The sequence below is a fragment of the Pelophylax lessonae genome (assembly GCF_965119305.1).
Source record: "Pelophylax lessonae genome assembly, chromosome: 10".
Classification (NCBI taxonomy): Eukaryota; Metazoa; Chordata; class Amphibia; order Anura; family Ranidae; genus Pelophylax; species Pelophylax lessonae.
The window spans coordinates 169,132,056-169,158,702 of NC_138777.1; the positions used below are offsets into that span (position 1 = coordinate 169,132,056).

The window sequence follows — 26,647 nt, forward strand, 5'->3', positions numbered from 1 at the left end:
GGTGGGGGGACGTTTGCGCGGTTTCCTCCAACCTTGGCTGCTCCGGATATCGGACAGGTGGGTTCAGGAAATCATTCGATCAGGTTACAAGATCGAATTCCTTTCCCGGCCGGCGGACAGATTCTTTCCCTCCAATCTCCATCTGCTTCCGGGGCATCGGCAGGACTTGCATCAAGCGGTGCAGGACCTGCTTGCTCAGGGAGTGATTGTCCCGGTGCCTCATCGGGACAGGTTTCGGGGGTTTTATTCAAATCTGTTCACTGTGCCCAGGAAGGAGGGCAAAGTGTGTCCTATTCTGGACCTGAAAGCGCTGAACCGCTTTGTGCGTGTTCGGAAGTTTCGAATGGAGTCTCTCCGTTCGGTTGTGGCCTCCTTGAGTCCAGGAGAATTCCTGGCTTCGATAGATCTGAAGGATGCGTACCTGCACATCCCCATTTTCGAGGGTCATCAGCGGTACCTTCGGTTTGCTATCGCAGAGGACCACTACCAGTTTGTGGCGTTACCTCTCGGTCTCGCTTCGGCACCAAGGGTGTTTACCAAGGTGTTGGCGCCGGTTCTGGGCCTGCTGCGGGTCCAGGGCATTGCGGTCCTGGGGTACCTGGACGATCTTCTTCTGAGATCGCGTGCCAGCCAGGACCTTGTGCGCGATCTGTCCATCACGGTACAGACGCTCCAGGAGTTCGTATGGACCATCAACGTTCGGAAATCGGCGTTGTCTCCATCACTTCGCCTTCCCTATCTGGGGATGGTTCAGGACTCTGCTCAGGCAAAGGTGTTCTTGCCAGAGGACGAGCTCCGGACTTTGTGGGATGAACTCAGGTCCCTCAGGGACAATCCGTCCTCGTCACTCAGGACCTGCATGCGGGGCCTGGGGTTGATGGTGTCGGCCTTCGAGGCGATTCCCTTTGCCCAGTTCCACACGTGGGCTCTCCAGACGGAGATCCTGGCCAGGTGGGACAGACTTCCTCAGTCCTTGGATCTGGATGTCTCCTTGAGTCACCAGACCAGATTGGCTCTTCTATGGTGGATCCAGTCCCCGTCGGTGGCGGAAGGCAAGTCCTTCCGCCTGTCGGGCTGGGGTGGAGTCCTGGGCAACCTGTCTGCCCAGGGCACTTGGTCGGAGGAGGAGTCCTCCCTCCCGATAAATGTGCTGGAATTACGAGCGATAAAACTGTCTCTTCCAGTGGTCGGCCGTCTCCGGGGCCTGCCTGTTCGCGTACAGACGGACAATGCTACCGCGGTGGCTTACATCAACCACCAGGGGGGCACCAGGAGTGCTCGAGCGGCCCGGGAGGTGACCGACATTCTGTCGTGGGCCGAGACTCATGTCCCGGCGATCTCAGCAGTTCACCTTCCCGGGTGTGGAAAATTGGCAGGCCGACTATCTGAGCCACCAGACCCTGGACCAGGGGGAATGGTCCCTACACCCGGAGGTCTTTCAGATGCTGTGTGCGAGGTGAGGATCCCCAGACGTGGATCGGTTTGCATCCCGGCTAAATCGAAAGGTGGAAAGGTTCGTGGCAAGAACGCGTGATCCGTGGGCGGACGCCTCGGATGCGTTGGTGGCCCCTTGGCATCAGTATCGTCTGATGTACGCCTTTCCTCCGATTCAGTTACTATCCCGGCTCCTTCGCAGATTGGTCTCGGAACCGCACATGGTGATTCTGGTGGCTCCGGACTGGCCTCGCCGGTCCTGGTACGCCGACGTTCAACTGGCAGTGGCGCCTCCGTGGCGTCTGCCTCTGCGGGAAGATCTCCTGTCTCAAGGTCCGATCTTCCATCCTGCTTTACAGTCGCTGGCTTTAACGGCCTGGCTGTTGAGACCCATGTCTTGAAGGACAAGGGTCTATTCCCTGAGGTTATCCCTACCCTAATCAAGGCTAGGAAATCCTCCTCTGGTAAGATCTATTACCGTACCTGGAAAGCCTATTTCACCTGGTGTGAGTCCAGGGGGTTCTCCCCTCGTTCTTACTCGGTGTCGAGAATCTTGGCTTTCCTCCAGTCTGGAGTGGATCAGCGCCTGGCGCTGGCCACAATAAAGGGCCAGGTGTCTGCACTGGCTGTCCTTTTCCAACGTCCTGTGGCATCTCATTCCTTGGTGCGCACCTTCATTCAAAGTGTGCGACATTTGGCTCCTCCCAGGAAAGAGCCTTTACCTCCATGGGACTTGAACTTGGTTCTGTCCGCGTTACAGCGTGCTCCCTTTGAAAACATCAGGGAGATATCGTTGCCTCTGCTGTCGAAAAAGGTTGCTTTTCTGGTGGCGATCACTTCGGCTCGCAGAGTGTCGGAGCTAGCGGCGTTGTCTTGCCGCTCCCCTTACTTGATAATTCACAAGGATAAGGTGGTTTTGAGACCACCCCCATCCTTCCTTCCCAAGGTGATCTCTGAATTTCACCTTAATGAGGACATTGTCCTGCCTTCGCTTTGTACGAAGCCTAAACATCCAAAGGAGATTGCCTTGCATTCCTTGGATGTTGTCAGGGCGATCAGGGTATACCTGTCGTCTACGGAATCTTTTCGGAAGACGGATTCCCTCTTTATCCTTCCTGAGGGATCTCGGAAGGGCATGGCTGCGTCCGCAGAAACTATTGCAAAATGGATCAGACAGACCATTGAGCAGACTTACGCCTTGAAGGAACGGGTTCCACCCTTCCCTGTTAAGGCACACTCTACCAGGTCTTTGAGTGCGTCCTGGGCCTATTGGCATCGGGCCTTGGTGGCCCAGGTGTGCAAGGCGGCGACTTGGTCGTCAGTGCACACTTTTTCCAAATTCTACAAAGTAGACATTCTGGCATCAGCTGATGCTTCTTTTGGCCGCAAAGTTCTCAGTGCGGCAGTGCCATGATGGACCCTTGAATTTTTTTCTGGGTCCCTGGCTGTTGGCATTTGCTTTCCTGGGCTGTTGCTCCTATTGAGCATTGTTTTTTTCTGTTGCCCAGTTGGTTTTCTTACGGTGCATGTAAGATTCCTTTCTCTGATGTGGGTACTGCGTTGCCTTTTCTACGGTTGCATCTCCCACCCCTCATGTCTATACTGCTTTGGGACATCCCAACAGTGATGACTTAGAGGAGGTGGCGACTGTCGGAGGACGTAAGAGAAAACGGAATTTTTGTAAAATCTTACCTGTAAAAATCCTTTCTCGGAGTCCTCCGACAGTCGCCGCCCCCGCCCCTCTTTTGGGGTTCTTATTACCTACTGCTATGCTACCAAACTGAGTTGGGAGTGGTGATGCAGGGGGGGTATTGACCAGATGGGACAGCCCCCATGGGTGTGTATATGCTAATGCCTTTTGTCTTTGGACTAAGTCTATATGCCTAGCTATTCCTACGGATAGGAAGACAATACCCAACAGTGATGACTTAGAGGAGGCGGCGACTGTCGGAGGACTCAGAGAAAGGAATTTTACAGTTAAGATTTTACAAAAATTCCGTTTTTACAATATCACACTATGGAGATTCCTATTTTATCTTTATGAGCTGCATTTGACCAGTTATGGAGTGATCCCCTTCAGCCAACACTTGATCACTGAAAAAAAAAACGTTCATTATTCCTTCTAAGGTGAGCGGCCATTGCACTCAGTGTTGGATATCGGTTGTGGAGAAAGGACATTTGCTATTACTGTTTGGATCACAATTTCTTTCTTCAACAATTTTTTGCTGATCACTTTTCACTATTGCACTATAGAGTTTGGACACTTTTATATATGTTTTTTGGAGCTTCACTTATAATGTTTATATATAATTTTGGACTCTGACATTTTTGATTGGATAATATGTTTAACATTTGTTGATGTTCTATCTGTTTGCACATGCACATTTGCATCATACGTTTTGTATATACATGGTATATGTGTTGAAGCACGTGAATTATTACATTTATTTATTTTAGCAGTTTACCACTACCTAATTAGCATTTTTCATTATTGACGTATTGATATAGCGCGACTCCATACTCATTCATTTACCTGTCAAAATAGGGTACCTGCCCCAGCTGCTCCTCAAAAGTGGCAATTGTGCACGAGGAGCGGGGGACGAGTTATTAAAGCGGAACTTCCCCTCTTGGGTGGAGTATTGCTTTAATCAGGCATATATTTTCTAGTTCTGAATAAGTATGTTGCCTGCTTTATTTTCTACTGGGGTCAAACCCTAAAAAACGTGAGCCATTCGTTCTGTGATGCCTTAGGACTCAAGTACCCAAAACTTCAGTAAGTAGATCTTCTCATACTGTACCCTATTGGTGTTTTGATTACAGTTGGGGAAAAAATATCTAAAGATAGATAAAGGGTTAGCAACAATGATAACTGGGTTGAATGTTATGTAAACCGTCCCAATTATGGCCCTGATGTCCTTGTTGATTTGTAATAAGTGGGTTAACAATATAACAGAAAAGCTCATGAAGAAGAAGTTTGACTTTTAAGTAACAACCACAATTACAAATGCCACTGCAAAACGTGAGTCACTCCTCTCCAATCATTAGATCTAAATATCAAATGATCTTTATAGGCGTTTCCAAAAAGCAAAATAATAAATCAACATTTTTATCTTTCAAGGAACTAAAGTCGTACCTTCTTGAACGCAGTACACCCAGTTCAGGACCTCTATGACAGCATTTACATTGACATTTTTTAGAGGAAAAGGGCATTCCTACTTCTTATTAGGTCCTGAATAGCATTTAAAATTGATGCTTTATAGATGGCAAAATGTGTTCCTACTTTTTAGGTCCTGGATATTATTATATATTTAGGTGTTTTTTATTTTGTCTATCCCCTCTATTTACTGGTACACAAATGTGAATTGCAATACACTTACCCCACTCACAACATATACAAAATAAGGCAACAGAGCTGCAATCTTTGGGTTAGTCTGTAAATCCTGAAGAGCCACCTGGATGGTAATGAGGGACAAAGATAGAATAAATTAGAGTTTCATAACACACAGCACAGGAATGCCTGCATATTTTTTAACAGATGTCTGGATAAGGGGACACTTTCAATGCAATCAAAATGCAGCACACATAGGTACAGTTGTTGGATTTAGAAAAAAAAGACACAAATCTATCTAGCTGAACCAACAGAAAAAAAAAAGAAAATAAATAAATAAATAGAAAACCTCATTACAGAACCTTATACCCATAGTTGATCCAGACAAAGGCAAAAGACCAGTTAAAACATGGTCCAATTTGCTCTAGCAGGGAAAAATACATTCTCTTCTGATCCCCCAGAAGGCAAATTGGATATTCCCTGGATTAGCAATCTCGACCTATACTAGTTGGAGTGATATTAAAAGGTTTATTTTTTTAAATAACAAACATGTCATACGCCTGTTCTTTGTAATAGTTTTGCACAAAGCAACCCCTATCCTCCTCTTCTCGGGTCCTTTGCCAGTGCTCTTAGCTCCTCCTCTTCTCTAAATGGCCCCATAGCAAGCCGCTTGCTATAGGGGCACTCGTGCGCGGTCGCTCCCAAGCCCCACTCTGTGTGTCCATAAGAGATACAGAATGGGGCTCAGCCCCGCCCTGGTTCCTGGCTGTGATTGACAGTGCAATGGTGCAAGTTTAGGAGATATTTACAGTACCTATAGGTAAGCCTTATTAAAGGCTTACCTAGAGGTACAAGTTATAAGAGAGGGTTTACAACCTCTTTAAATTGTCTTATGGATGATTAATATGTATAATGAAAATACTGCCGTCTGTTGTTCTTCACTCCTGACAGTTGATGGTTACTATTTAAAAAATTATAGATGCATTGTATTTACCCACACGCTAAAATGGGTTACGCTTTGTATTTTCTAAAAAAAATGGTAATAAAAACCTATTGAAAGTGAAAATATCACTGTATAAATAAACTGACAAGACTTCTTTCCATTCTGGATCTGTAATAGTAGATATATCTGTGCTCCCACTCAGTTAGGATTTTCGTTAACTTGTTGTCCTTAAAAATAAGTAATTTTACAGAAAAGTGGGAAACTAGATGTAATTTTAAAAATCAGGTGCCTAAAGGCAGGGTATTGAGACTGCAGCTGGGAAAATGTTTGGAAGGCATTATTTTCATATTGCTGATGTATATACTTGCGACTTGTATTTCCCCCTGGTCTGTGCATCTCAAGTTTAAAGAGGAGGAAATCATGGGAATCTCATTTGAGGCATAGAGTGTTTGTCTATATATCAGATTGAACAATGAAGAAAGAATGATGGCTGTAGGAGCTCCATTATACACGTTTACCCGGGTTCATCTACCATTTAGTTAAAGCGGTAGTATACTCTGCTTTTTAATATTTACCTACAGTTAAGCCCATAATGATAAGGTTTACCTGTAGGTAAAATTAATATCTCCTAAACCTGCACTGTTTAGGAGATATTCACCCTGCATGCAGCCGCTGACACCAGCGGCGCATGCGCTCTGAAGGTCCGGTGTATCTTGCTGGACCTTCAGAGCTCTTGCCGGCTCCTTGCCACTCACAGCGCCAGAGCCGGCGAACCCGGAAGAGCCGCCAAGGGAACATGTCAGATCCCTCAGCGGTGTCCGGGCGACCGTGTGGGGGCTTCGTTCCAAGGGAAGTATTTCATAATGTGCTAGTATGCAATGCATACTAGCACATTATTCCATTGTCCTGCAGGGTTTTTGTTTTTTTACACAGGGGATACAACTGCTTTAAAACCAGAGGCATTGCCATTTGCTACATATGTAAGTTAGAAAGCACTAATCCACAGCTTGCTGTGCAATTATGTAGTACATTTAATGAGATTTTTGGAATGCATTGACCCCACAAATGGATGTCAGTAGAGAGTTAATGGTTAAAACAAAAAATCCTCACAATCTTACATCAGCCAGAGAAAGCCTTGTATTAATTTAAAAAATACAAGGCTTCCTGTGAATGGCTGAGCCCAACTCGATTTTGTGCTCTCTTACAAATAAACTACAGTGGGGATCGAAAGTTTGGGCACCCCAGGTAAAAATTTGTATTAATGTGTATAAAGAAGCCAAGGAAAGATGGAAAAATCTCCAAAAAGGCATCAAATTACAGATTAGACATTCTTATAATATGTCAGCAAAAGTTAGATTTTATTTCCATCGTTTACACTTTCAAAATAACAGAAAACCAAAAAATGGCGTCTGCAAAAGTTTGGGCACCCTGCAGAGTTAATATCTTGTACTGTCCCCTTTGGCAAGTATCACAGCCTGTAAACGCTTTTTGTAGCCAGCCAAGAGTCTTTTAATTCTTGTTTGAGGTATCTTTGCCCATTCTTCCTTACAAAAGTCTTCCAGTTCTTTGAGATTTCTGGGCTGTGTCACGCACTGCTCTTTTAAGGTTTATCCATAGATTTTCAATTATGTTGAGGTCAGGAGATTGTGAAGACCATGGCAAAAGCTTCAGTTTACGCCTCTTGACGTAATCCCCCGTGGATTTCGAGGTGTGTTTAGGATCATTATTCATTTGTAGAAGCCACCCTCTCTTTAACTTCAGCTTTTTCACAGATGGCATCAAGTTACCATCCAAAATTTCCTGAAATTTTATTGAATCCATTTTTCCTTCTACTCGTGAGATGTTCCCTGTGCCACTGGCTGCAATACAACCCCAAAGCATGATTGATCCACCCCCATGCTTAACAGTTGGACAGAGGTTCTTTTCATTAAATTCTGTGCCCCTTCTTCTCCAAACGTACCTTTGCTCATTCCGGCCAAAAATTTCAATTTTAACCTCATCGGTCCACAGAACTTGTTTCCAAAATGCATCAGGCTTGTCTATATGTTCATTTGCAAAGTTCAAACGCTGATTTTTGTGGTGAGGACGTAGAAGAGGTTTTCTTCTGATGACTCTTCCATGAAGACCATATTTGTACAAGTATCTCTTTATAGTGGAATAGTGTACCACAACTCCAGTGTCTGCTAGATCTTTCTGGAGGGATCGTGCAGTCAAACGTGGGTTTTGAATGTTTTTTCTCACAATCCTGCGAGCTGTTCTGTCTGATATTTTTCTTGGTCTTCCAGATCTTGCTTTAACTTCCACTGTTCCTGATGACTGCCATTTCTTAATTACATTCCGAACAGAGGATATTGACATCTGAAAATGCTTTGCTATCTTCTTATAGCCTTCTCCAGCTTTGTGAGCGTCAACTATTTTCAGTTTCAGTTTTCTAGACAACTGCTTAGAAGATCCCATGGTGCTGATTGTTGGGGCAAGGTCAGATGAGTCTGGGCATTTAAAACCTTTGAGATTGACATCACCTGGTCTTCCCAGATGATGATTGAGAACAATCCATGACACTGGCAGGTCTCAGCCTTGCAAAGGGGACAGTGCATGCTATAAATTCTGCAGGGTGCTCAAACTTTTCCAGAAGCCATTTTTTTGTTTTCTGTAATTTTGAAAGTGTAAATGATGGAAATAAAATCTAACTTTTGTTGACATATTATAAGAATGTCTAATCTGTAATTTGATGCCTTTTGGAGATTTTTCCATCTTTCCTTGGCTTCTTTATGCACATTAATACAAGTTTTTACCTGGGGTGCCCAAACTTTCAATCCCCACTGTATAATGGCTTTGGACTCTGCTTCTGTATGTAGACAGACACAATCTAAAAAGAGCAGAGAGTGGGAGGGATAAGTCACTGCTTGGATTCAATCAGCTGTGTGCAACTTTCAGAGCTTTTGAGGATTGTAAAGCAGATAATGATAGTTTGGAAAACATGCAAACAATGAGCCCCTGCTTGTTGTGTAAAAATAAGAATATCAAATATTAAAATCAATATTTTAGCTTTACCTGACTACCCTTATAATGAAAAAAAAAAACTAAAGGTTACTTAAGGGTGAGCCAATGGGGTGACTGATTTGAAATGGTCTATTGCAAACTAAAAATTCTACACATCATTTTTTTTTTCGTTTTCCTCACCTTCATGAGATGTAAATCATCCCCCAGCACTGCTCTTGTCACACGCTGGTAATATTTTAGTAGGTCATCGGTCAGTAAAGAGACTGCACCAGGAACTGGAGGAAGAAAATATAAATTAGCATGCAGAAATATACATGACATGTGCAGGGCAATACATAAAAAACACTTACCTGTACCCTGAGGCTCCAGATTTCCTTTTCCATCCAAGTAAGAGACATGGACTGAAAGGAAAAGAAAGGAAGCCCAATGAATAATAATAGGTAACCTAAATAATTTACCACTTAGTAACTCAATAAATAAAAGTTTCGTACCCCTCACTGCAGTCTCAGCTGTCCCTTTGGGAATGTTTGTGGCCAAGGCCAGTTCCACTAGATTGATATCACGGTCCTCTGCACAATGACAATCACCATCTCTGACACTTCTAAATGAAACTGGATCAGGTGATCCATGGCCATACACAGGCTGAAAGAAATATTATGTTTTAGGTATTCCGTTTTTTTCTTCTAAGTTATTATCATCAAGTTTGGCAGTTCTCTATATAATGGTTCGTAACTGACACATGACTCCAGTCCTGAATCATTTATGGTGCCCTGGAAAATGTCTAGTAAGCATGACAATTCATTCAACAAGTTTACATAACTCAAAGGGGACTGAAACATTTTGAGATCTTTACGATTGTACAAGAACTTGTGTTTATTCCCTGCACTGTTTATATGATTTATATATATGTGGAGTTGAAGTCCTCGGATTTACCACATTCACATTGTATAAATGTATTTATTTAATATATATATTCCATAAGGTCCATCCTTCAGCAGTTCTCAAGTATCCTCTGGAAAGAAAGTAGCAGTTACTGTACATACTTCAATTTCACTGGTTAGCTGTAAGTACTAAGTAGTACAGTGTTTGAACTACACTTTCCAAAGTAATGTAATGTAATTAAAAACTCTAGTCTGAGAGGCAGGGATACTTTCCTCATGTTTGGTACTGGGGATAGGGGACAGAGCCCCTGAACATGGTGTGTGTCTAAAGGCCCGTACACACGTACCGATTGTCGGCCGTAAATGTTCGGCCAACGTCCGATCGGCCGATTGTCGGCTTGTTAGTATGATGCTTCCGACAACCGACTGCGGCTTTTCGGCCGAACAAAATCTGGTCTGCATGCTATAAAATTTTTGATGGCCGTCACCAGAACGGCCAATTGTTCGCCAGTCAGTACAGATTTTGGCCGACAAAAGCCAGATGAGCAAGACTGGGCATGCTCAGAGAAGAAAAAAAACACACGGAAAGTTAACCATCACATGACATCACTTCTGAAGTTGGTTGTTGTTGGCCGACAAAATTCGTGTGCAGTCTAGAGCACATTTCAACTAACACGACAGCACTGGACAAAAGACGGCCGATCGTTCGGCCGACAATCGGTGCGTGTGTACGGGCCTTAAGGGGGCGTGGGCATGGTAGGTAACACTGTTGTAGCCTGTGCTGTGGCTGAGGCCTGGTGTGATACTACTGCCAGTGCTGCCACTGTAAGAGCCCAGCTCAGATTGAAATGATAGACGATGGAGCGTGCAATGGTGGATATGTTAGGGTAAGAGTTAAATTTTGTGTAAATCCAGTAATTAAAATTGCATTCAATGGTTTAAAATGGTAATGTAATTTATAAATGGTATTTTCAATATTTTTAATTCTAAAGCATTAATGGAAATTACACTTGATGATCCTGCCATGAAAGTCCTATTTCAGGTATTTCCTGTGTGGTTAACCAGTGCTCTCTCCCTGTCTCCCAATTAAATTCCTGTGTTGTCACAAAGGCCAAAGATGGAGACTACAAATGGCTGTTAAATTACACAGGCGTTGTGCACTGTTATCACAACCAGGAAACCCATGCTGGAAAATGTCATGCAGCCATTGATAAAGTACACGGATGCAGACACAAAGTGGTTTCAAAGAGGCTGCAGAAGACCAGCAGCTCTGAGATTCAACAAAGAATGAAATAAAGGGAAAGTGTGCATTTTATGTAAAAAATGGCAATTGTTCATAACGCACAGTACTTTGGCAATTGATATGTCATTCATGTAGGATTTCCATCCACTTGAATAGGGTAAAGTTGTTTTGAAAGCTTAGGTTAAGGATTATGTGTTACTTTTAGATGTTCGGTAAAAAGGTTAAAGTGGAGTTCCACCCATTTTTGTAACTTTAGATCTATGTAATCCCCTTTAAAACGACTTTTACCTATGGAAACTTTTTTTTTTTTTTGCTAGTAAATACCTTAATTCCTGCTTTATTCCTCCTCTCCTCACTTCCGGGTCCAATCGGCGATGACGTCATTTGGCGATTCGCAGTGTGTGCTTGGATGTATTCCATTCCAGAAATCTCGCAGTATTACCCAGGAGCTAAGCTGTACTGTGTGTATTCAGGCCGTGACCTGCCCCGTCTCCTCTCAGTAAATTGTACTCAGTAAATTGTACTGTATGCATTGTATTCAGGACGTGCTCTGCCCCGCCTCCACCCCGTGAGCTCAGTGAGGATATAATGCTTTCAGTCCGCGCTCACTGAGAGGAGGCGGGCGGAGGCGGGGCAGAGCACGTCCTGAATACAATGCATACAGTACAACTCACTGAGAGGAGGCGGGGCAGAGGCGGGGCAGGTCACGGCCTGAATACACACAGTACAGCTTAGCTCCTGGGTAATACTGCGAGATTTCTGGCATGGAATACATCCCAGCACACACTGCGAATCGCCAAATGACGTCATCGCCGATTGGGCCCGGAAGTGAGGAGAGGAGGAATAAAGCAGGAATTAAGGTATTTACTAGCAAAAAAAGAAAAAAGTTTCCATTGGTAAAAGTAGTTTTAAAGGGGATTACATACATCTATGTAATCCAACGTATTAAAAATGGGTGGAACTCTGCTTTAAGTGGTAGGTGAGAATCCATGGACATTTGGGGAATCACTATTTTTTTAACTTGATGTCAGAGCTAAATCCTCCACAATAAGCTACTATCACAGTACATACAGCAACCTGAAGCTTATCAAAAACTTGTTCAGGGCCCATAAGAGGTAGTACCACAGCTTATACAGGAGGAATGCAGGTGAGCAGGAATTGTGATATGAAGCGCAATTTAGTTGACTGGTTGATCTGTGTCACACTAGTATGAAGAAGTCTTTACTTAGAAAGTCATATATTTAACATACCTCAACATTGCTCCAGCGAAGAGCACGGTTGAAGTCTTCAACAGTCAGTCTTCTACGCCTACAGTGCCTGAGTGCCTGAGCGCTAAACTGAGAGACAAAAAGTGAGAGGAAACATTATCTACAAAAGTTCAGAGAAAAATAAATCAGACATTTCTAGAACTGGGGGACTGCTTATTAAAACCCAACCACAATTAGTAAATGTATTAGGAATCGCAACAATTAATGTCAGATACATGCACATCAACATTACACACAATACAAAGAATAATCCAATCTGCATGGGTTTTCTCAATAAGAAATAAACCTCTCTCTTAGGTTTCTCAAGCGCGGACTTGCCATTGCGGTGAAGCTGCTAGTTATAAGATGCCATATCTGACAAATAAGCTCTAAATATACCTGAGTGATTTCCCGCAGCCTGTAACATACATCCTCTGCCAGTAATGCAGCAACCTCATCGGTGATCTCTAGACCCACACTTTCTGCAGTCAGACGAACCGAGTCCTGACATAGCTCCACATAGCGCCGGTCCTCTGTGTGAGACATCCCGGGACTAAAACGATAGGAACATTATTTAAATAAACTGAAGACAGTATGAGGAGTAGACATTTGGGGGAATTTATTAAAACTGGAGCACACATGGTCCTACACTGGTATTTTCAATGTTACTTTTGATGGAGGCTAGTCTGAATGTGCTCACCCATTGGTACTTGGTCCCAACGCATCCTCTTTGTTTCCTAGGGTGTTATCTGCGAGGGTCTATGTACCATGTTTGGTTGAAATGCCCTCGAATTTGTAGTTTTTGTCTTTGCCTTGGTTGCTCTCCTCAATGTCCTAAAGTTTTTGCCTGTGGCAAAATTCTGACTTCCCCCCTTGTTTTGCTCTCCTCAATGCTCCAGTTGAGGGGATCCCTGGCCACCTTCAACGTTTGATATTTTTAATTTTACTTAGGGCTAAAATGAACGCGGTCAAATCCTGGAAGCAGCCTTCCGTGTCCCTGGCCTGGAATTATAGGAGAGTACTGTTAGTGTCCTGAAATATACGGTTAAAAAAATTAGAAAAAAAATCTTGGGAACTTTGGGCTTCTTAAACGCACGTCTTTTGTAACCTGATGCCTCATTTATGGCAATGGGATGGGGGTGTCTCTATTACTTTATGACCGGATCTCTTCTTCCTTCTTTCCTTTGCTTCCTTTTCTTTTCTTCTTCTTGCACCGCCTTGTTTTTTTTTTTTTTTTTTTATTGTATCCAGGTTGATTTTCGTTATATACATGCTTTTCTCTCAATGCACATTTATCTGTTGTTATTTCAAGAGATGGGCCGAACACCAGCGGTTCCGTTCGCACCAGAACTCTTGAACATCACAAAAGTTCAGACCCAAACCATGAACCCTATAGGACCCAAACTTCAAAAATCAAAGTCCCCCATTTTAAAGGCTTATATGCAAGTTATTGGCAATAAAAAGGGTCTAGGGAGACCGGGTACTGCCCTGGGGGACATGAACCAATGCAAAAAAAAACGGAATTTTTGTAAAATCTTACCTGTAAAATTCCTTTCACTGAGTCCTCCGACAGTCGCCGCCTCTTCATATTCGTCACTAATGGGGTTATTGACCTTTGCTCCGTAGGAGTAGCTAGGCAACAGAATATATTAATATCAAAGCTTTTAGCATATCCCACCCCCAGGGGGTGGTCCCCTCAGTCAATACCTCCCTGCTTCCTGCATTTCCAACTCAGTTTCAGTAGCAAAGCAGTAGAGTACATAAACAAACCCCAAAAGAGGGGCGGGGGCGGCGACTGTCGGAGGACTCAGAGAAAGGAATTTTACAGGTAAGATTTTACAAAAATTCCGTTTTCTCTTACGTCCTCCGACAGTCGCCGCCTCTTCATATTCGTCACTAATGGGGACGTCCCATAGCAGTGTAGACATGAGGGGTGGGAAAAAAGCAGCAGCGCCTAAAGCAACGCAGTACCCACATCAGAGAAAGGAACCTTACCAAAAGTAAGAGAACCAACTGGGCAACAGGAAAACGTGCTCAACAGGAGCAACAACCCAGGAAAGAACAAGTAACCTAGGGGTAAAAACACCCCAACAGCCAAGGGCCCAAACAAGGGACCCTAAGGCACCGTCGCACTAAGAACTTTACGGCCAAAGGAAGCATCTGCCGATGCCTGAACATCCACTTTGTAAAATTTCGAGAAGGTGTGAACGGACGACCAAGTCGCCGCCTTACACACCTGGGCCACAGAAGCCTGATGACGATAAGCCCAAGACGTACTCAGAGACCTGGTAGAGTGCGCCTTCACAGGAAAAGGAGGAACCTTCCCCCTCAAAGCATAGGCTTGCACAATCATCTGTCTGATCCATTTGGCGATGGTCGCAGCCGACGCCGCCATGCCCTTCTGAGGTCCCTCAGGAAGGACAAAGAGAGAATCCGACTTGCGAAAGGATTCAGTCGAGGACAGGTAAACCCTGATCGCCCTAACAACATCCAAGGAATGCAAAGCCACCTCCTTCGGATGCTTAGGCTTCGCGCAAAGCGAAGGCAGAACAATATCCTCATTAAGGTGAAATCCCGAGATCCTCTTCGGAAGAAAAGACAGGTTAGGTCGCAAGACCACCTTATCCAAGTGAATCACCAAATACGGAGATTTGCAGGACAAGGCCGCCAGCTCCGACACCCTGCGAGCCGAAGTGATCGCCACCAAGAAGGCAACCTTCTTGGACAGAGACAACGAGATCTCCCTGATCTTCTCAAAAGGAGCGTGTTGCAACACGGACAGAACCAGGTTCAAATCCCATGGAGGCAAAGGCTCCCTCCTAGGAAGGACCAAATGTCGCACCCCTTAAACAAAGGTGCTAACCAAAGAGTTAGACGCCACAGGGCGTTGAAAGAGAACGGCCAGCGCAGAAATCTGACCCTTAATCGTGGACAACCCCAAACGCTGGTCCACGCCCGTTTGAAGGAAAGCCAACACTCTCGATACCGAGTACGAGCGAGGGGGAATATCCCCTGGACTCACACCAGGCAAAGTAAGCCTTCCAAGTACGGTAGTAAATCTTCCCCGAAGAGGCCTTCCAAACCTTGATCAAAGTGGGAATGACCTCAGAGGAGAGACCCCTATCCTTCAGGACCTGGCTTTCAACAGCCAGGCCGTTAAAGCCAGCGACTGTAAAGCAGGATGGAAGATCGGTCCTTGAGACAGGAGATCCTCTCGAAGTGGCAGACGCCACGGAGCGTCGACCGCCAGAATCACGAGGTCTGCGTACCAAGACCGGCAAGGCCAGTCCGGTGCCACCAGAATCACCGTGTGCGGTTCCGAGGCCAACCTGCGAAGGAGCCTGGACAGCAGTTGAATCGGTGGAAAGGCATACATCAGGCGATACTGATGCCAGGGCGCCACTAACGCGTCTGAGGCGTCTGCCCGAGGATCGCGCGTCCGTGCCACGAACCTTTCCACCTTGTTGTTTAGACGAGACGCGAACAGGTCCACATCTGGGGACCCCCACTTCGCGCACAACATCTGGAAGACATCCGGGTGAAGGGACCACTCTCCCTGGTCCAGGGTTTGGCGGCTCAGATAATCCGCCTGCCAGTTTTCCACCCCTGGAATGTGAACTGCCCATATCGCCGGAACAAGCGTCTCGGCCCAAGACAGAATGTCGGCTACTTTCCGAGCCGCTCAGGCACTCCTGGTGCCCCCTTGGTGGTTGATGTAGGCCACCGCTGTGGCATTGTCCGTCTGTACCCGAACCGGACGGCCCTGAAGCCTGTCCGTCCAACGCAGAAGACAGAGATTTATCGCTCGCAATTCCAGAATGTTGATTGGAAGGGAGGATTCCTCCTCCGACCAAGTTCCCTGGGCGGACAGAACGCCCAGAACACCACCCCAGCCCGACAGACCGGCATCCGTGGTGATCACCGTCCATAACAAGGGACGAAAGGACTTGCCCCCCGACACCGCCGGGGACTGGAGCCACCACAAGACTCCTGCGGGTGAAACGGCTCAACGACAGCCGCAGATCCAGAGATTGCGGACGCCCGTCCCACATGGCCAGGACCTCCGCCTGAAGCTCCCTTGTGTGAAACTGGGCGAAGGGAATCGCCTCGAAGGCCGAAACCATCAAACCCAGACACCTCATTCACGTCCGGAGGGACGAGCACTGATTGTCCCTGAGGGACCTGACTTCGCACTGAAGCGTCCGAAGCTTGTCTTCCGACAGGAAGACCTTCGCTTGAACAGAGTCCAGAATCATCCCCAGGTAGGGAAGATGAACCGACGGACACAACGTTGACTTTGGGAAATTTATCGTCCAACCGAACTCCTGCAGAGTCTGCATCGTGATGGACAGGTCGTTCACCAGGCCCTGACTGGTCGCGGACCGAATCAGGATATCGTCCAGATACCCCAGGACAGAAAAGCCCTGGGCCCTCAATAAGGCCAGAACCGGTGCAAGCACCTTGGTGAAAACCCGCGGAGCTGAAGCAAGACCAAAGGGCAACGCCACGAACTGATAATGATCCTCCGCAATGGCAAATCGAAGGTACCTCTGGTGACCCTCGAAAATGGGGATGTGAAGGTATGCATCCTTCAAGTCAATGGAGGCCATGAATTCCCCCAGAACCAGGGCAGCCACCACCGTGCGCAGGGATTCCATGCGGAACTTGCGAACCCGCACAAAGCGGTTCAGAGCTTTTAAGTCCAGAATCGGACGTACCTTGCCCTCCTTTCTGGGCACAGTGAACAGATTGGAATAGAACCCCCGAAATCTGTCCCGATGAGGCACCGAAACCACCACTCCCTGGGCCCGCAGGTCCCGCACCGCCAGGTGCAGATCCTGCAAGCGCTCCGGAGTCAGCTGAAGGTTTGAAGGGAAAAATCTGCCCGCCGGCCGAGAGAGAAACTCGATCATGTATCCAGATCGAACGATTTCCTGAACCCATCTGTCCCGAATGCGGTCCAGCCAGGGTTGAAGAAAACCGAGCAAACGTCCCCCCACCCCAGAACCGGGTGAGGGCGTCCCTTCAGGCCGCATTGTTATGGACAGCGGATCCGGACTGGCCGGACTTCTGCTTACCCGTCCACGGCTTCTTCTGGGAGCCTTGGCCCTTGAAGGGCTTGCCCTTATAGTGCGACCGAAAGGCACGAAAGGACCCCTGAGAGGGCCTAAACGAGGCATTCTTCTTACCACGAACAAACTTATTCTTGTGAGATTGGGGCAAGAGAGTACTCTTACCCCCAGAAATACCCTTTATCAGAGTATCCAAAGATTCGCCAAAAAGGCGAGATCCCGCGTAGGGCAAATTAGCCAAAGTCTTGCGGGAAGACTGGTCAACCGACCAACATTTCAGCCATATCAGGCGATGGTTCAAGACCGCCACACTAGAAAGACGCGCAGCCAAAGGGACCAAATCTAAGTCCGCATCACACAAATACATGACACCCTGATGAATCTGATCCACCATAGCCAAAGTTGTCGGCGGGGCAGAGTCAGCCACCAGAGTGCGCCTGAGCACCTGCGTCCAATCCGCAATAGCCTGGGCTGCCATAATGGAAGCAAAAATAGGCTTCAGCATAGAGCCAGCAACCGTATAGGCATGACGGGCCAGAGATTCCAATCTCCTGTCCGTCGGGTCCCGGAACACCGGGGTATCCTCAGCAGGGATCGCAATTGATTTATTCAAAATCGCCACCGCGTGATCCACCTGAGGCGGCACACACCAACGCTCATCAGTAGCTGGTGTAAAGGGATAACGCAGCTTGAAACTACTCGGCACAGCAAAAGGCTTCTTTAAATTGTGCCATTGCTCATCAACAGCGCGCTGAAATTCCGTAGAGCAAGGAAAAACCTGCGATGTTTTGCGTTTCCTTTGCGTCCCATAAGAGGACATCAAAGCAGGAGGACATGGTTCATCCTGCAAATGCAGCGTTTGCTTGATAGAAGCAACTAACTCATCCATGAGTGCAAGCTCTTCAGACGAGCCAGGGGGAGATTTATCAACCCCTTCCACCTCAGCCTCCCCGTCAGACCCCACAAGGTCTAGGGATGAGTGAGACCCTGAGAAGGGCACTCCAGCCATAGCAGCCCCATCGCCCTCCGAATCAGAGGAAATAGACACCCTGGGCCGTTTTGTGGATCGATCAGCCACCAGCATCTGCACCTGAGCAGCTAAGTTTGCCACAATAGTGGCCAGATCAGCCTCTCGGGGGAAGCAGCAGCCCCTTGGCCCCCCACCAAGGTGGGAGGAAACTTGCATTCCTGAGAATCCATGCCCCAGCAATATAAGGAAGAAAAGGGTACTGCCCCTTTAAGATCGCGGCGAGCGGAGCCCACCGCACCCACTGAATACACCGACCCCCACAGGGACAAGAAACTGGGCAAGGAATACAGGAAAAAAGGGAAGATAAAAACCTGGAGAGATCACACAGGCTGCTGCACCGATCTCTGTCCCAGAGCAAAAGGAAGTGATGCAAGACTGACCGCCCCTATGAAGCCTATGCAAGGCTACACAAACATGGCCGCCCGGCTGAGGATTCCTTGGGCAAATAGAACATGGCGCCGACATGTGGCCTGATCGATCGCCGCCAAAATGGCGGCGTTTGGCGCCAAAACGCCGTGCATTACCACACAGGACCGGCCAGCAAGATTTTGCCTCAAAAAAATGGCGGGTCGCCGCAGCGATCGCCGCACAGCATGCCTCAAATCTGACTGCTTCATGCTTACAACCAGCAGAGCGGGAGAGCCCCCCCCCCTTCAAAGCCCACACACAGGCAGCAAGTCCACACAGGAACTGACAGGGAGCACAGCAGCCACACAGACATGCAGGGTCACACAGTCCAAGACTGACACCCAAATAGACAGGTCCCCACATAGAGTTACACTTACCAGTTCGGATGGCGTGGGGAGCCTGCTCCAGCGACCAAACCGCAGTACTGAGGACAGGGAGTGTCGCAGCCATGACGCAGCGGAACTGCGGTGCGAAACCGCAATGGCGTCCAGTGAGGTAGCCACCTCACCGATAGCATCCCTGCAGCGAACAGGGATGGGTCGTTCAATGTGCCAGGGCAAAACCTAGGCTGAACGCTCGATGGCAGGCTGGGAAGCCCCTGGCCCTGAGCCCTGGGATCCAGGGTGTCCAGACTGAGACCCAGCTCCGCACGATCATCTTCATCAGAAAAAGCTAACTAACGCTGAAAATAAACAGCTAAGTAAAAGAAAGAGAAAAAACTCCAAATAAAATCAAAAAAGAGAAAAGAAGCTGAGACTAAGAGCCCCAGCACAGGAACAGCCCAACCTACTCCTGAGCTAGGCATTAGAAACTGAGTTGGAAATGCAGGAAGCAGGGAGGTATTGACTGAGGGGACCACCCCCTGGGGGTGGGATATGCTAAAAGCTTTGATATTAATATATTCTGTTGCCTAGCTACTCCTACGGAGAAAAGGTCAATAAATAACCCCATTAGTGACGAATATGAAGAGGCGGCGACTGTCGGAGGACGTAAGAGAAAAGATCTTTTTTAAAGGAGCAGTGATTTTGATGATGCTTAAAGTGAAACAATAAAATTTGGGGGGGGGGGGAGGGGTACCTGTAGTCTGCCTGTAAAGTGGCGCATCGGTTCCATGTATAGAACCTGCTGCAGCAAAACTGACATTTATCAAGGAAAAAAAATTACATTTAAATTGATTTTTCCCTGCAAGCCTTCATTATTTGGACAAGCTGGAATTTAGATGCTGGGCAAGTGGGGGGTAGCAGGGAGTGTATTTTTTTTTTTTTTTTTGATGCAGCAGCTGGGGCAGAGAAATTTGCCTGCTGTACTCTCCAGCTGGTGGTGTGCTGCTGGCAGATGTGTTGCAAGGACCTGTAACACCCTTTGCTACACCCTCATCCCTGTCAGTGAAGGCTGCTGAGAGGTCATGAAGTATAGTGGGGGGGAGATTTTTTTTTTTTTTTTTACTAGTAATGACAGCAATCAGCAACCGTTGTGATATTGCGGTGGTCAAATCAGACACCTGACACTTTTTAGGGACCAGTGACACTAATGCAGTCATCAGTGCTTAAAAAGTTTGCAGTCACTGTACTAATGACACTGGCAGGGAAGGGGTTAACATCAGGGGGAAATCAAAGGGTTAAATGTGTGCCTAGGGAGTGCTTGCTAACTGCGCGAGGGGTGCTTGTACTGTGGGAAGGCAGAAACACAGGATCTCTGCCTTCCCTTGTCACGGAACGGCAATCAGCTTTGTTTACATAGGCAGATCGCCGTTCTACCTGTCTCCTGAACGACTGTCGGGTCCGCTGATTGGCTTCTGCATTGTCCAATCACCAGGGGAGCAGGTCACCGGCGGGGCACATGCGCTCCAGACCCGGAAGTGCAGAATCACGTACAGGTACGGGATTCTGCCCAGAGTGGCAGCCCTGCCGCAGTAGATGTACGTGGGGCAGTCGATATCTGGTTAAGTTAAATCCTCAATAGCCACAAGAGATATAAATCTACTTTGTGTACACCACACATGTTCGTAAGCCCAGATAGTACCTAGTAAAAACAGCAATGACATCACTGTGCTGTATATAGCATGTACAGAGAGCTGTGGGAGGGGCTTGCAGGTTCCGCCCACTACAAGAGGGGAGGGAGACCAGACCAGTCTCTGTGCTCAAGGAGAGAGAGCAATAGTGGCCGGTCTGTATTACAGGAAGCTCCTGAACACAGGGGAAGCTTCACACTGGATTACTGCACAGATCTGATAGAAATACATAAAGCACACAGAGACTGCAGTAGGAAGACACATGAATGTATTCAGACAGGAGTAGCTGAATTACTGTGTTCCTTTTCTATCCCCCCCAATACTATATATGGGAGCATGTATATGTACCCAACCTGTCCCCAGGCTAATAGCAGTCAGCTCTCCCACTGACTGTACACACACTGCACATGACACTCTACAAGAACATGGACCTCCCATTTGCCTCTCTCTGACGTCACGACGTACTCCTCTCCCAACAAGCACTGCGCTCACGTACATCGCACCGAGGTCTCTGCCGTAAAGCAGAACGCAGGCTTCTATCTTAATAGCCGCCTATAACTGAACGAAGATGAAGGAGAAACTCACCGAGCGACCCCCTCTTCTCACACACTACAGAGCTCGTATTCCCCGCCGCCTCACGGCTCGGCTGGCCTGTCCGCTGGGCGTACACATCGCTGATTGGCTAACGTTCTTGTCACTCATCTTCCGTAAAGTCATGTGATCATAGGGCTGTGTGCCTGGCTCTGATTGGTGGAGATACATGTGGGGTGTGTAGAGTACGCTACGCGTCTGCTCTCCTTCCAGAAAGCGGAATCTAACTCCTGATTGGACGTAGCTCCAGTTATGGAAATCGTCCCTGTTAGTGTGTATGTTGTCCGTGTGATAACACCTTGAGGGTCTTTTCATCAAAACAATCGAGTTGGATATCAACTGAGCAAGACATAACTGGCATGGCCGAGCAATCGGTGACGGAGAGTGGTGGTTGCAGGCAATCTAAGTTTATCAGTTGTGGCAGAAAAAATAAATGGCAGAGTTGTTCCATGGCTTTATTTCTCGCACCCTGTGGGACATGTTTATCAATGTGTAGATTGGTAAGGGTGACCAGATGTCCCACATTTCTGGGGACAGTCCCCGGAGAAAGTCTGGCCCCGGATTCAGGGCAGGATTCCAAGAATAACATAGACAAGGCATCCCATGCTGGCTGAGAAACAGCATGGTGACTCGGATGCTGACGCCCCCTGCTGGACGATCTCCTGCTGCTGTTCAGTGGAGGAGAGGCAGAGCCAATAATTGACTGTGTGGTGGGCAGATGGAGGGGAAGGGGGTCTCTTTGTACACAGGTGGGGGAGCAGGGGTTAGAGCCAATGCAGCTGCATTGAGAGTTTAGCTGTTGTGGGGGAAGGGCTAAGGGGAGGCTGCAGAGATGATCTGTAGGGGGGGCAGAGCTATGGCTGTGGGGGCAGAAGTCTCCTCTTTGCTTAGCAAACCTCTGAACCCTGTACTCTATGCATTATTATTATTATTTCAGGTACTTATATAGCGCTGTCAATTTACGCAGTGCTTTACATATACATTGCACACTCACATCAGTCCCTGCCCTCAAGGAGCTTACAATCTAAGGTCCCTAACTCATACAAACACAGTAGGGCCAATTTTTTATACAGAATTCAATTAACCTACCAGCATGTCTTTAGAGTGTGGGAGGGAACCAGAGTGCCCGGAGGAAACCCACGCAGGCACAGGGAGAACATGCAAACTCCAAGCAGGTAGTGTCATGGTTGGGATTCAAACCAGCAACCCTCTTGCTGCTGGGTGAATGTGCTAACCACTACACCACTGTGCCGCGCATAGCAAATCTCTGAACCCTGCACTTTATGCCTAACACCATACTATGTATTATATAGTCGTGTGCCCCGCTCTCTGTGTATTATATAGTCCTGTGCCCAGTGCTCGGTGTATTATGCAGCCCTGTGCCCAGCACTCTGTGTATTATGCAGTCCTTTACCCAGCGCTCTGTGTATTATGCAGTCCTGTGCCCAGCTCTCTGTGTATTATGCAGTCCTTTACCCAGCGCTCTGTGTATTATGCAGTCCTGTGCCCAGTGCTCTGTGTATTATGCAGTCCTGTGCCCAGCACTCTGTGTATTATGCAGCCCTGTGCCCAGCGCTCTGTGTATTATGCAGTCCTTTACCCAGCGCTCTGTGTATTATGCAGTCCTTTACCCAGCGCTCTGTGTATTATGCATGCAGTCCTGTACCCAGCGCTGTCTATTATGCAGTCCTGTGCACAGCGCTCTGTATATTATGTAGTCCTGTGCACAGCGCTCTGTATATTATGCAGTCCTGTACCCAGCCCTCTGTGTATTATGCAGTCCTGTGCCCAGCGCTCTGTGTATTATGCAGTCCTGTGCCCAGCACTCTGTGTATTATGCAGTCCTTTACCCAGCGCTCTGTGTATTATGCATGCAGTCCTGTACCCAGCGCTCTGTCTATTATGCAGTCCTGTGCACAGCGCTCTGTATATTATGCAGTCCTGTGCCCAGCACTCTGTGTATTATGCAGTCCTGTGCCCAGCGCTCTGTGTATTATGCAGTCCTGTACCCAGCCCTCTGTGGATTATGCAGTCCTGTGCCCAGCGCTCTGTGTATTATGCAGTCCTGTACCCAGCCCTCTGTGTATTATGCAGTCCTGTGCCCAGCGATCTGTGTATTATGCAGTCCTGTGCCCAGCGCTCTGTGTATTATGCAGTCCTTTACCCAGCGCTCTGTGTATTATGCATGCAGTCCTGTACCCAGCGCTCTGTCTATTATGCAGTCCTGTGCACAGCGCTCTGTATATTATGCAGTCCTGTGCCCAGCGCTCTGTGTATTATGCAGTCCTGTACCCAGCCCTCTGTGTATTATGCAGTCCTGTACCCAGCCCTCTGTGTATTATGCAGTCCTGTGCCCAGCGCTCTGTGTATTATGCAGTCCTGTGCCCAGCGCTCTGTGTATTATGCAGTCCTTTACCCAGCGCTCTGTGTATTATGCATGCAGTCCTGTACCCAGCCCTCTGTGTATTATGCAGTCCTGTGCACAGCGCTCTGTATATTATGCAGTCCTGTGCCCAGCGCTCTGTGTATTATGCAGTCCTGTGCCCAGCGCTCTGTGTATTATGCAGTCCTGAACCCAGCCCTCTGTGTATTATGCAGTCCTGTGCCCAGCGCTCTGTGTATTATGCAGTCCTGTACCCAGCCCTCTGTGTATTATGCAGTCCTGTGCCCAGCGCTCTGTGTATTATGCAGTCCTGTGCCCAGCGCTCTGTGTATTATGCAGTCCTGTGCCCAGCGCTCTGTGTATTATGCAGTCCTGTGCCCAGCGCTCTGTGTATTATGCAGTCCTGTACCCAGCCCTCTGTGTATTATTCAGTCCTGTGCCCAGCGCTCTGTGTATTATGCAGTCCTGTGCCCAGCGCTCTGTGTATTATGCAGTCCTTTACCCAGCGCTCTGTGTATTATGCATGCAGTCCTGTACCCAGCACTCTGTCTATTATGCAGTCCTGTGCACAGCGCTCTGTATATTATGCAGTCCTGTGCCCAGCGCTCTGTGTATTATGCAGTCCTGTGCCCAGCGCTCTGTGTATTATGCAGTCCTGTACCCAGCCCTCTGTGTATTATGCAGTCCTGTGCCCAGCGCTCTGTGTATTATGCAGTCCTGTACCCAGCCCTCTGTGTATTATGCAGTCCTGTGCCCAGCGCTCTGTGTATTATGCAGTCCTGTGCCCAGCGCTCTGTGTATTATGCAGTCCTGTGCCCAGCCCTCTGTGTATTATGCAGTCCTGTGCCCAGCGCTCTGTGTATTATGCAGTCCTGTGTCCAGCGCTCTGTGTATCATGTAGTCCTGAGCCCAGCGCTCTGTGTATCATGCAGTCCTGTGCCCAGTGCTGTGTGTATTATGCAGTTCTGTACCCAGCGCTCCGTATTATGCAGTCCTGTGCCCAGTGCTCTGTGTATTATTCAGTCCTTTACCCAGCGCTCTGTGTAATATGCAGTCCTGTGCCATTTGCCAAAAAAAAAAAAAATGTCCCTGAATTTCATTTTAAAAATCTGGTCGTCTTATATTAAGTGATTCACAAAGGCACTGCGCTGCCACGACCAATCAACTTGGGTCAATAGAACCCATCATTCCCTGTTGCTCATAGCTTCGCCATGTTGGTTTTGCCTTGCTCAATTGACCTTCAATTCAATAGTTCTTATCCAATTGGACACTGTTCGGTTTTATTACACGTATGGTCACCATTTTATGTACGATAGTTGCAATGTCCCAGTGTAACCACCAAATCGATCAATAATACTAATGTGTGTATGTCTGAATTTGAGTTAGGGACCTTAGATTGTAAGCTCCTTGAGGGTAGGGATGTGAATGTACAATGTATATGTAAAGTGCTGCGTAAATTGACGGGGCTATATAAGTACCTGAAATAAATAAATAGATTAAACATAAACAACTGGATCCTGTACAAATCTTACTGCAGGGATGCTTACTTGCATGCCGTTTATCATAGTGCTCACTGCACCTAAAGAGGTGCTCCATGTCATTGTGGAAAAAAAAGGATTTTTGTCTTACTGTAAAATCCATTTCTCTGCGTTCATTGATGGACACAGCTCTCCAAGATTCTGGAACCATTGCATTATCCTGCCCCCTACAGGAGTAGGGCACTAGGCAGAAAAAAAAGCTTGATTACGCCTATGGGCAGTCCCTGGTGATATACTCCCCCCTCTCTGCTATAGGTCCTTAGTTATCCAATAAGCAGTGTCAGAAATATTACAACTCCATAGAGGGGTGGGTGATGTGTCTGTCAATTAACTCAGAGAAATGGATTTTACGGTAAGTCAAAAATCCTATTTTTTCTTTTTCATTAATTGACAGACACAGCTCGCCAAGATTCTGGAACCATTGGGAAGTTCCAAAGCAGTGTTAAACATGAGGGGTGGAACAACAAAAAAATCCCAAGGCTAAACAACAGCCAAGCAGGTAACAGGAGCTAAACAAAAAACAACTGGAGCCCAACCTGAATAATAACCCCCAAAGAGGAAACAGATCCTCTAAAAAGCAGCCTGAAAAACTTTGCTGCCAAAGGAAGCATCTGCAGATGCCAACACATCCCCTTTGTAGAATTTAGTGAAAGTGTGCACCGACGATCAAGTGGCAGCCTTTCAAACCTGCACCACTGATGACGGAAGGCCCAAGAAGCACTAAGCATCCAAGTAGAGTGCGCCGTGACAGGGAAAGGAGGAACTTGACCCCTGATCGAATAGGCCTGAGTGATCCATCTTGAAATGATTGCAGAAGAAGCGGACAGCCCTTTTCTTGGCCCATCCATGAGCAGTGAGTCTGACCTCTGAAAGGTCTCTGTAGCTGCCAAATACACCCTAATCGCCCAAACCACATCCAGGGCATTTAATGCAAATTCATTTGGATGTTTGGGCCTGGGACACAGGGAAGGAAACACAATGTACTCATTCAAATGGAAATCAGAGACAACCTTAGGAAGGAACGATGGACATGGGCGAAGAACCACCTTATCTTTGTGGACCACTAAGTAAGGAGTACGACAAGAAAACACTGCCAGTTCGGACACCCTGCGAGCAGAGGTGATAGCCACCAAAAAAGCCACCTTCTGGGACAGCGTAAGCAGGGGAATCTCCTGAATATTTTCAAAGCGAGGCTTCTGGAGAACTGAAAGCACCAAGTTCAGATCCCAGGGCGGTAGAGGAGACTGCACCGTTGTGACCGGAAGGTCAAAATCCAAGTCACCGAAAAAGAACGAGGGTGAACACCAATCGACTCACACCACGAAATGTACGCTTTCCACGTACGATGGTGGATGTTCCTAGAGATAGCCTTCAGCAGTCTATGAATCACAGACCCAGGCAAACCTCTATCCTTTAGCACCTGGCTTTCAACAGCCAAGCAGTCTCCAAAGGAAGTCTAGGACCAGCCACAGCAGGCTGGTATACCAAGACCGGCAGGGCCACCAGAATGACCAGAATCTCCTCTGCCTCCTCAG

At 47.3% G+C, this 26,647-nt stretch overlaps 1 protein-coding gene across 1 annotated transcript in view; it reads right to left on the bottom strand.

Moving 5' to 3' along the window:
- Positions 1 to 21,191, bottom strand: part of TAF6L (TATA-box binding protein associated factor 6 like) — a 30,159-nt gene extending 8,968 nt beyond the window's left edge. Inside the window, exons 1-7 of the mRNA XM_082270604.1 lie at positions 21,186 to 21,191; positions 12,479 to 12,632; positions 12,083 to 12,169; positions 9,200 to 9,350; positions 9,059 to 9,109; positions 8,889 to 8,983; positions 4,812 to 4,886 (exon numbers count right to left, since the gene is read on the bottom strand). Of these exons, the coding sequence (XP_082126730.1) occupies positions 4,812 to 4,886; positions 8,889 to 8,983; positions 9,059 to 9,109; positions 9,200 to 9,350; positions 12,083 to 12,169; positions 12,479 to 12,625 (606 nt within the window). The 5' untranslated portion in view covers positions 12,626 to 12,632; positions 21,186 to 21,191. The remainder of the gene's footprint in view (positions 1 to 4,811; positions 4,887 to 8,888; positions 8,984 to 9,058; positions 9,110 to 9,199; positions 9,351 to 12,082; positions 12,170 to 12,478; positions 12,633 to 21,185) is intronic.
- Between the last annotated feature and the right edge of the window lie 5,456 nt (positions 21,192 to 26,647).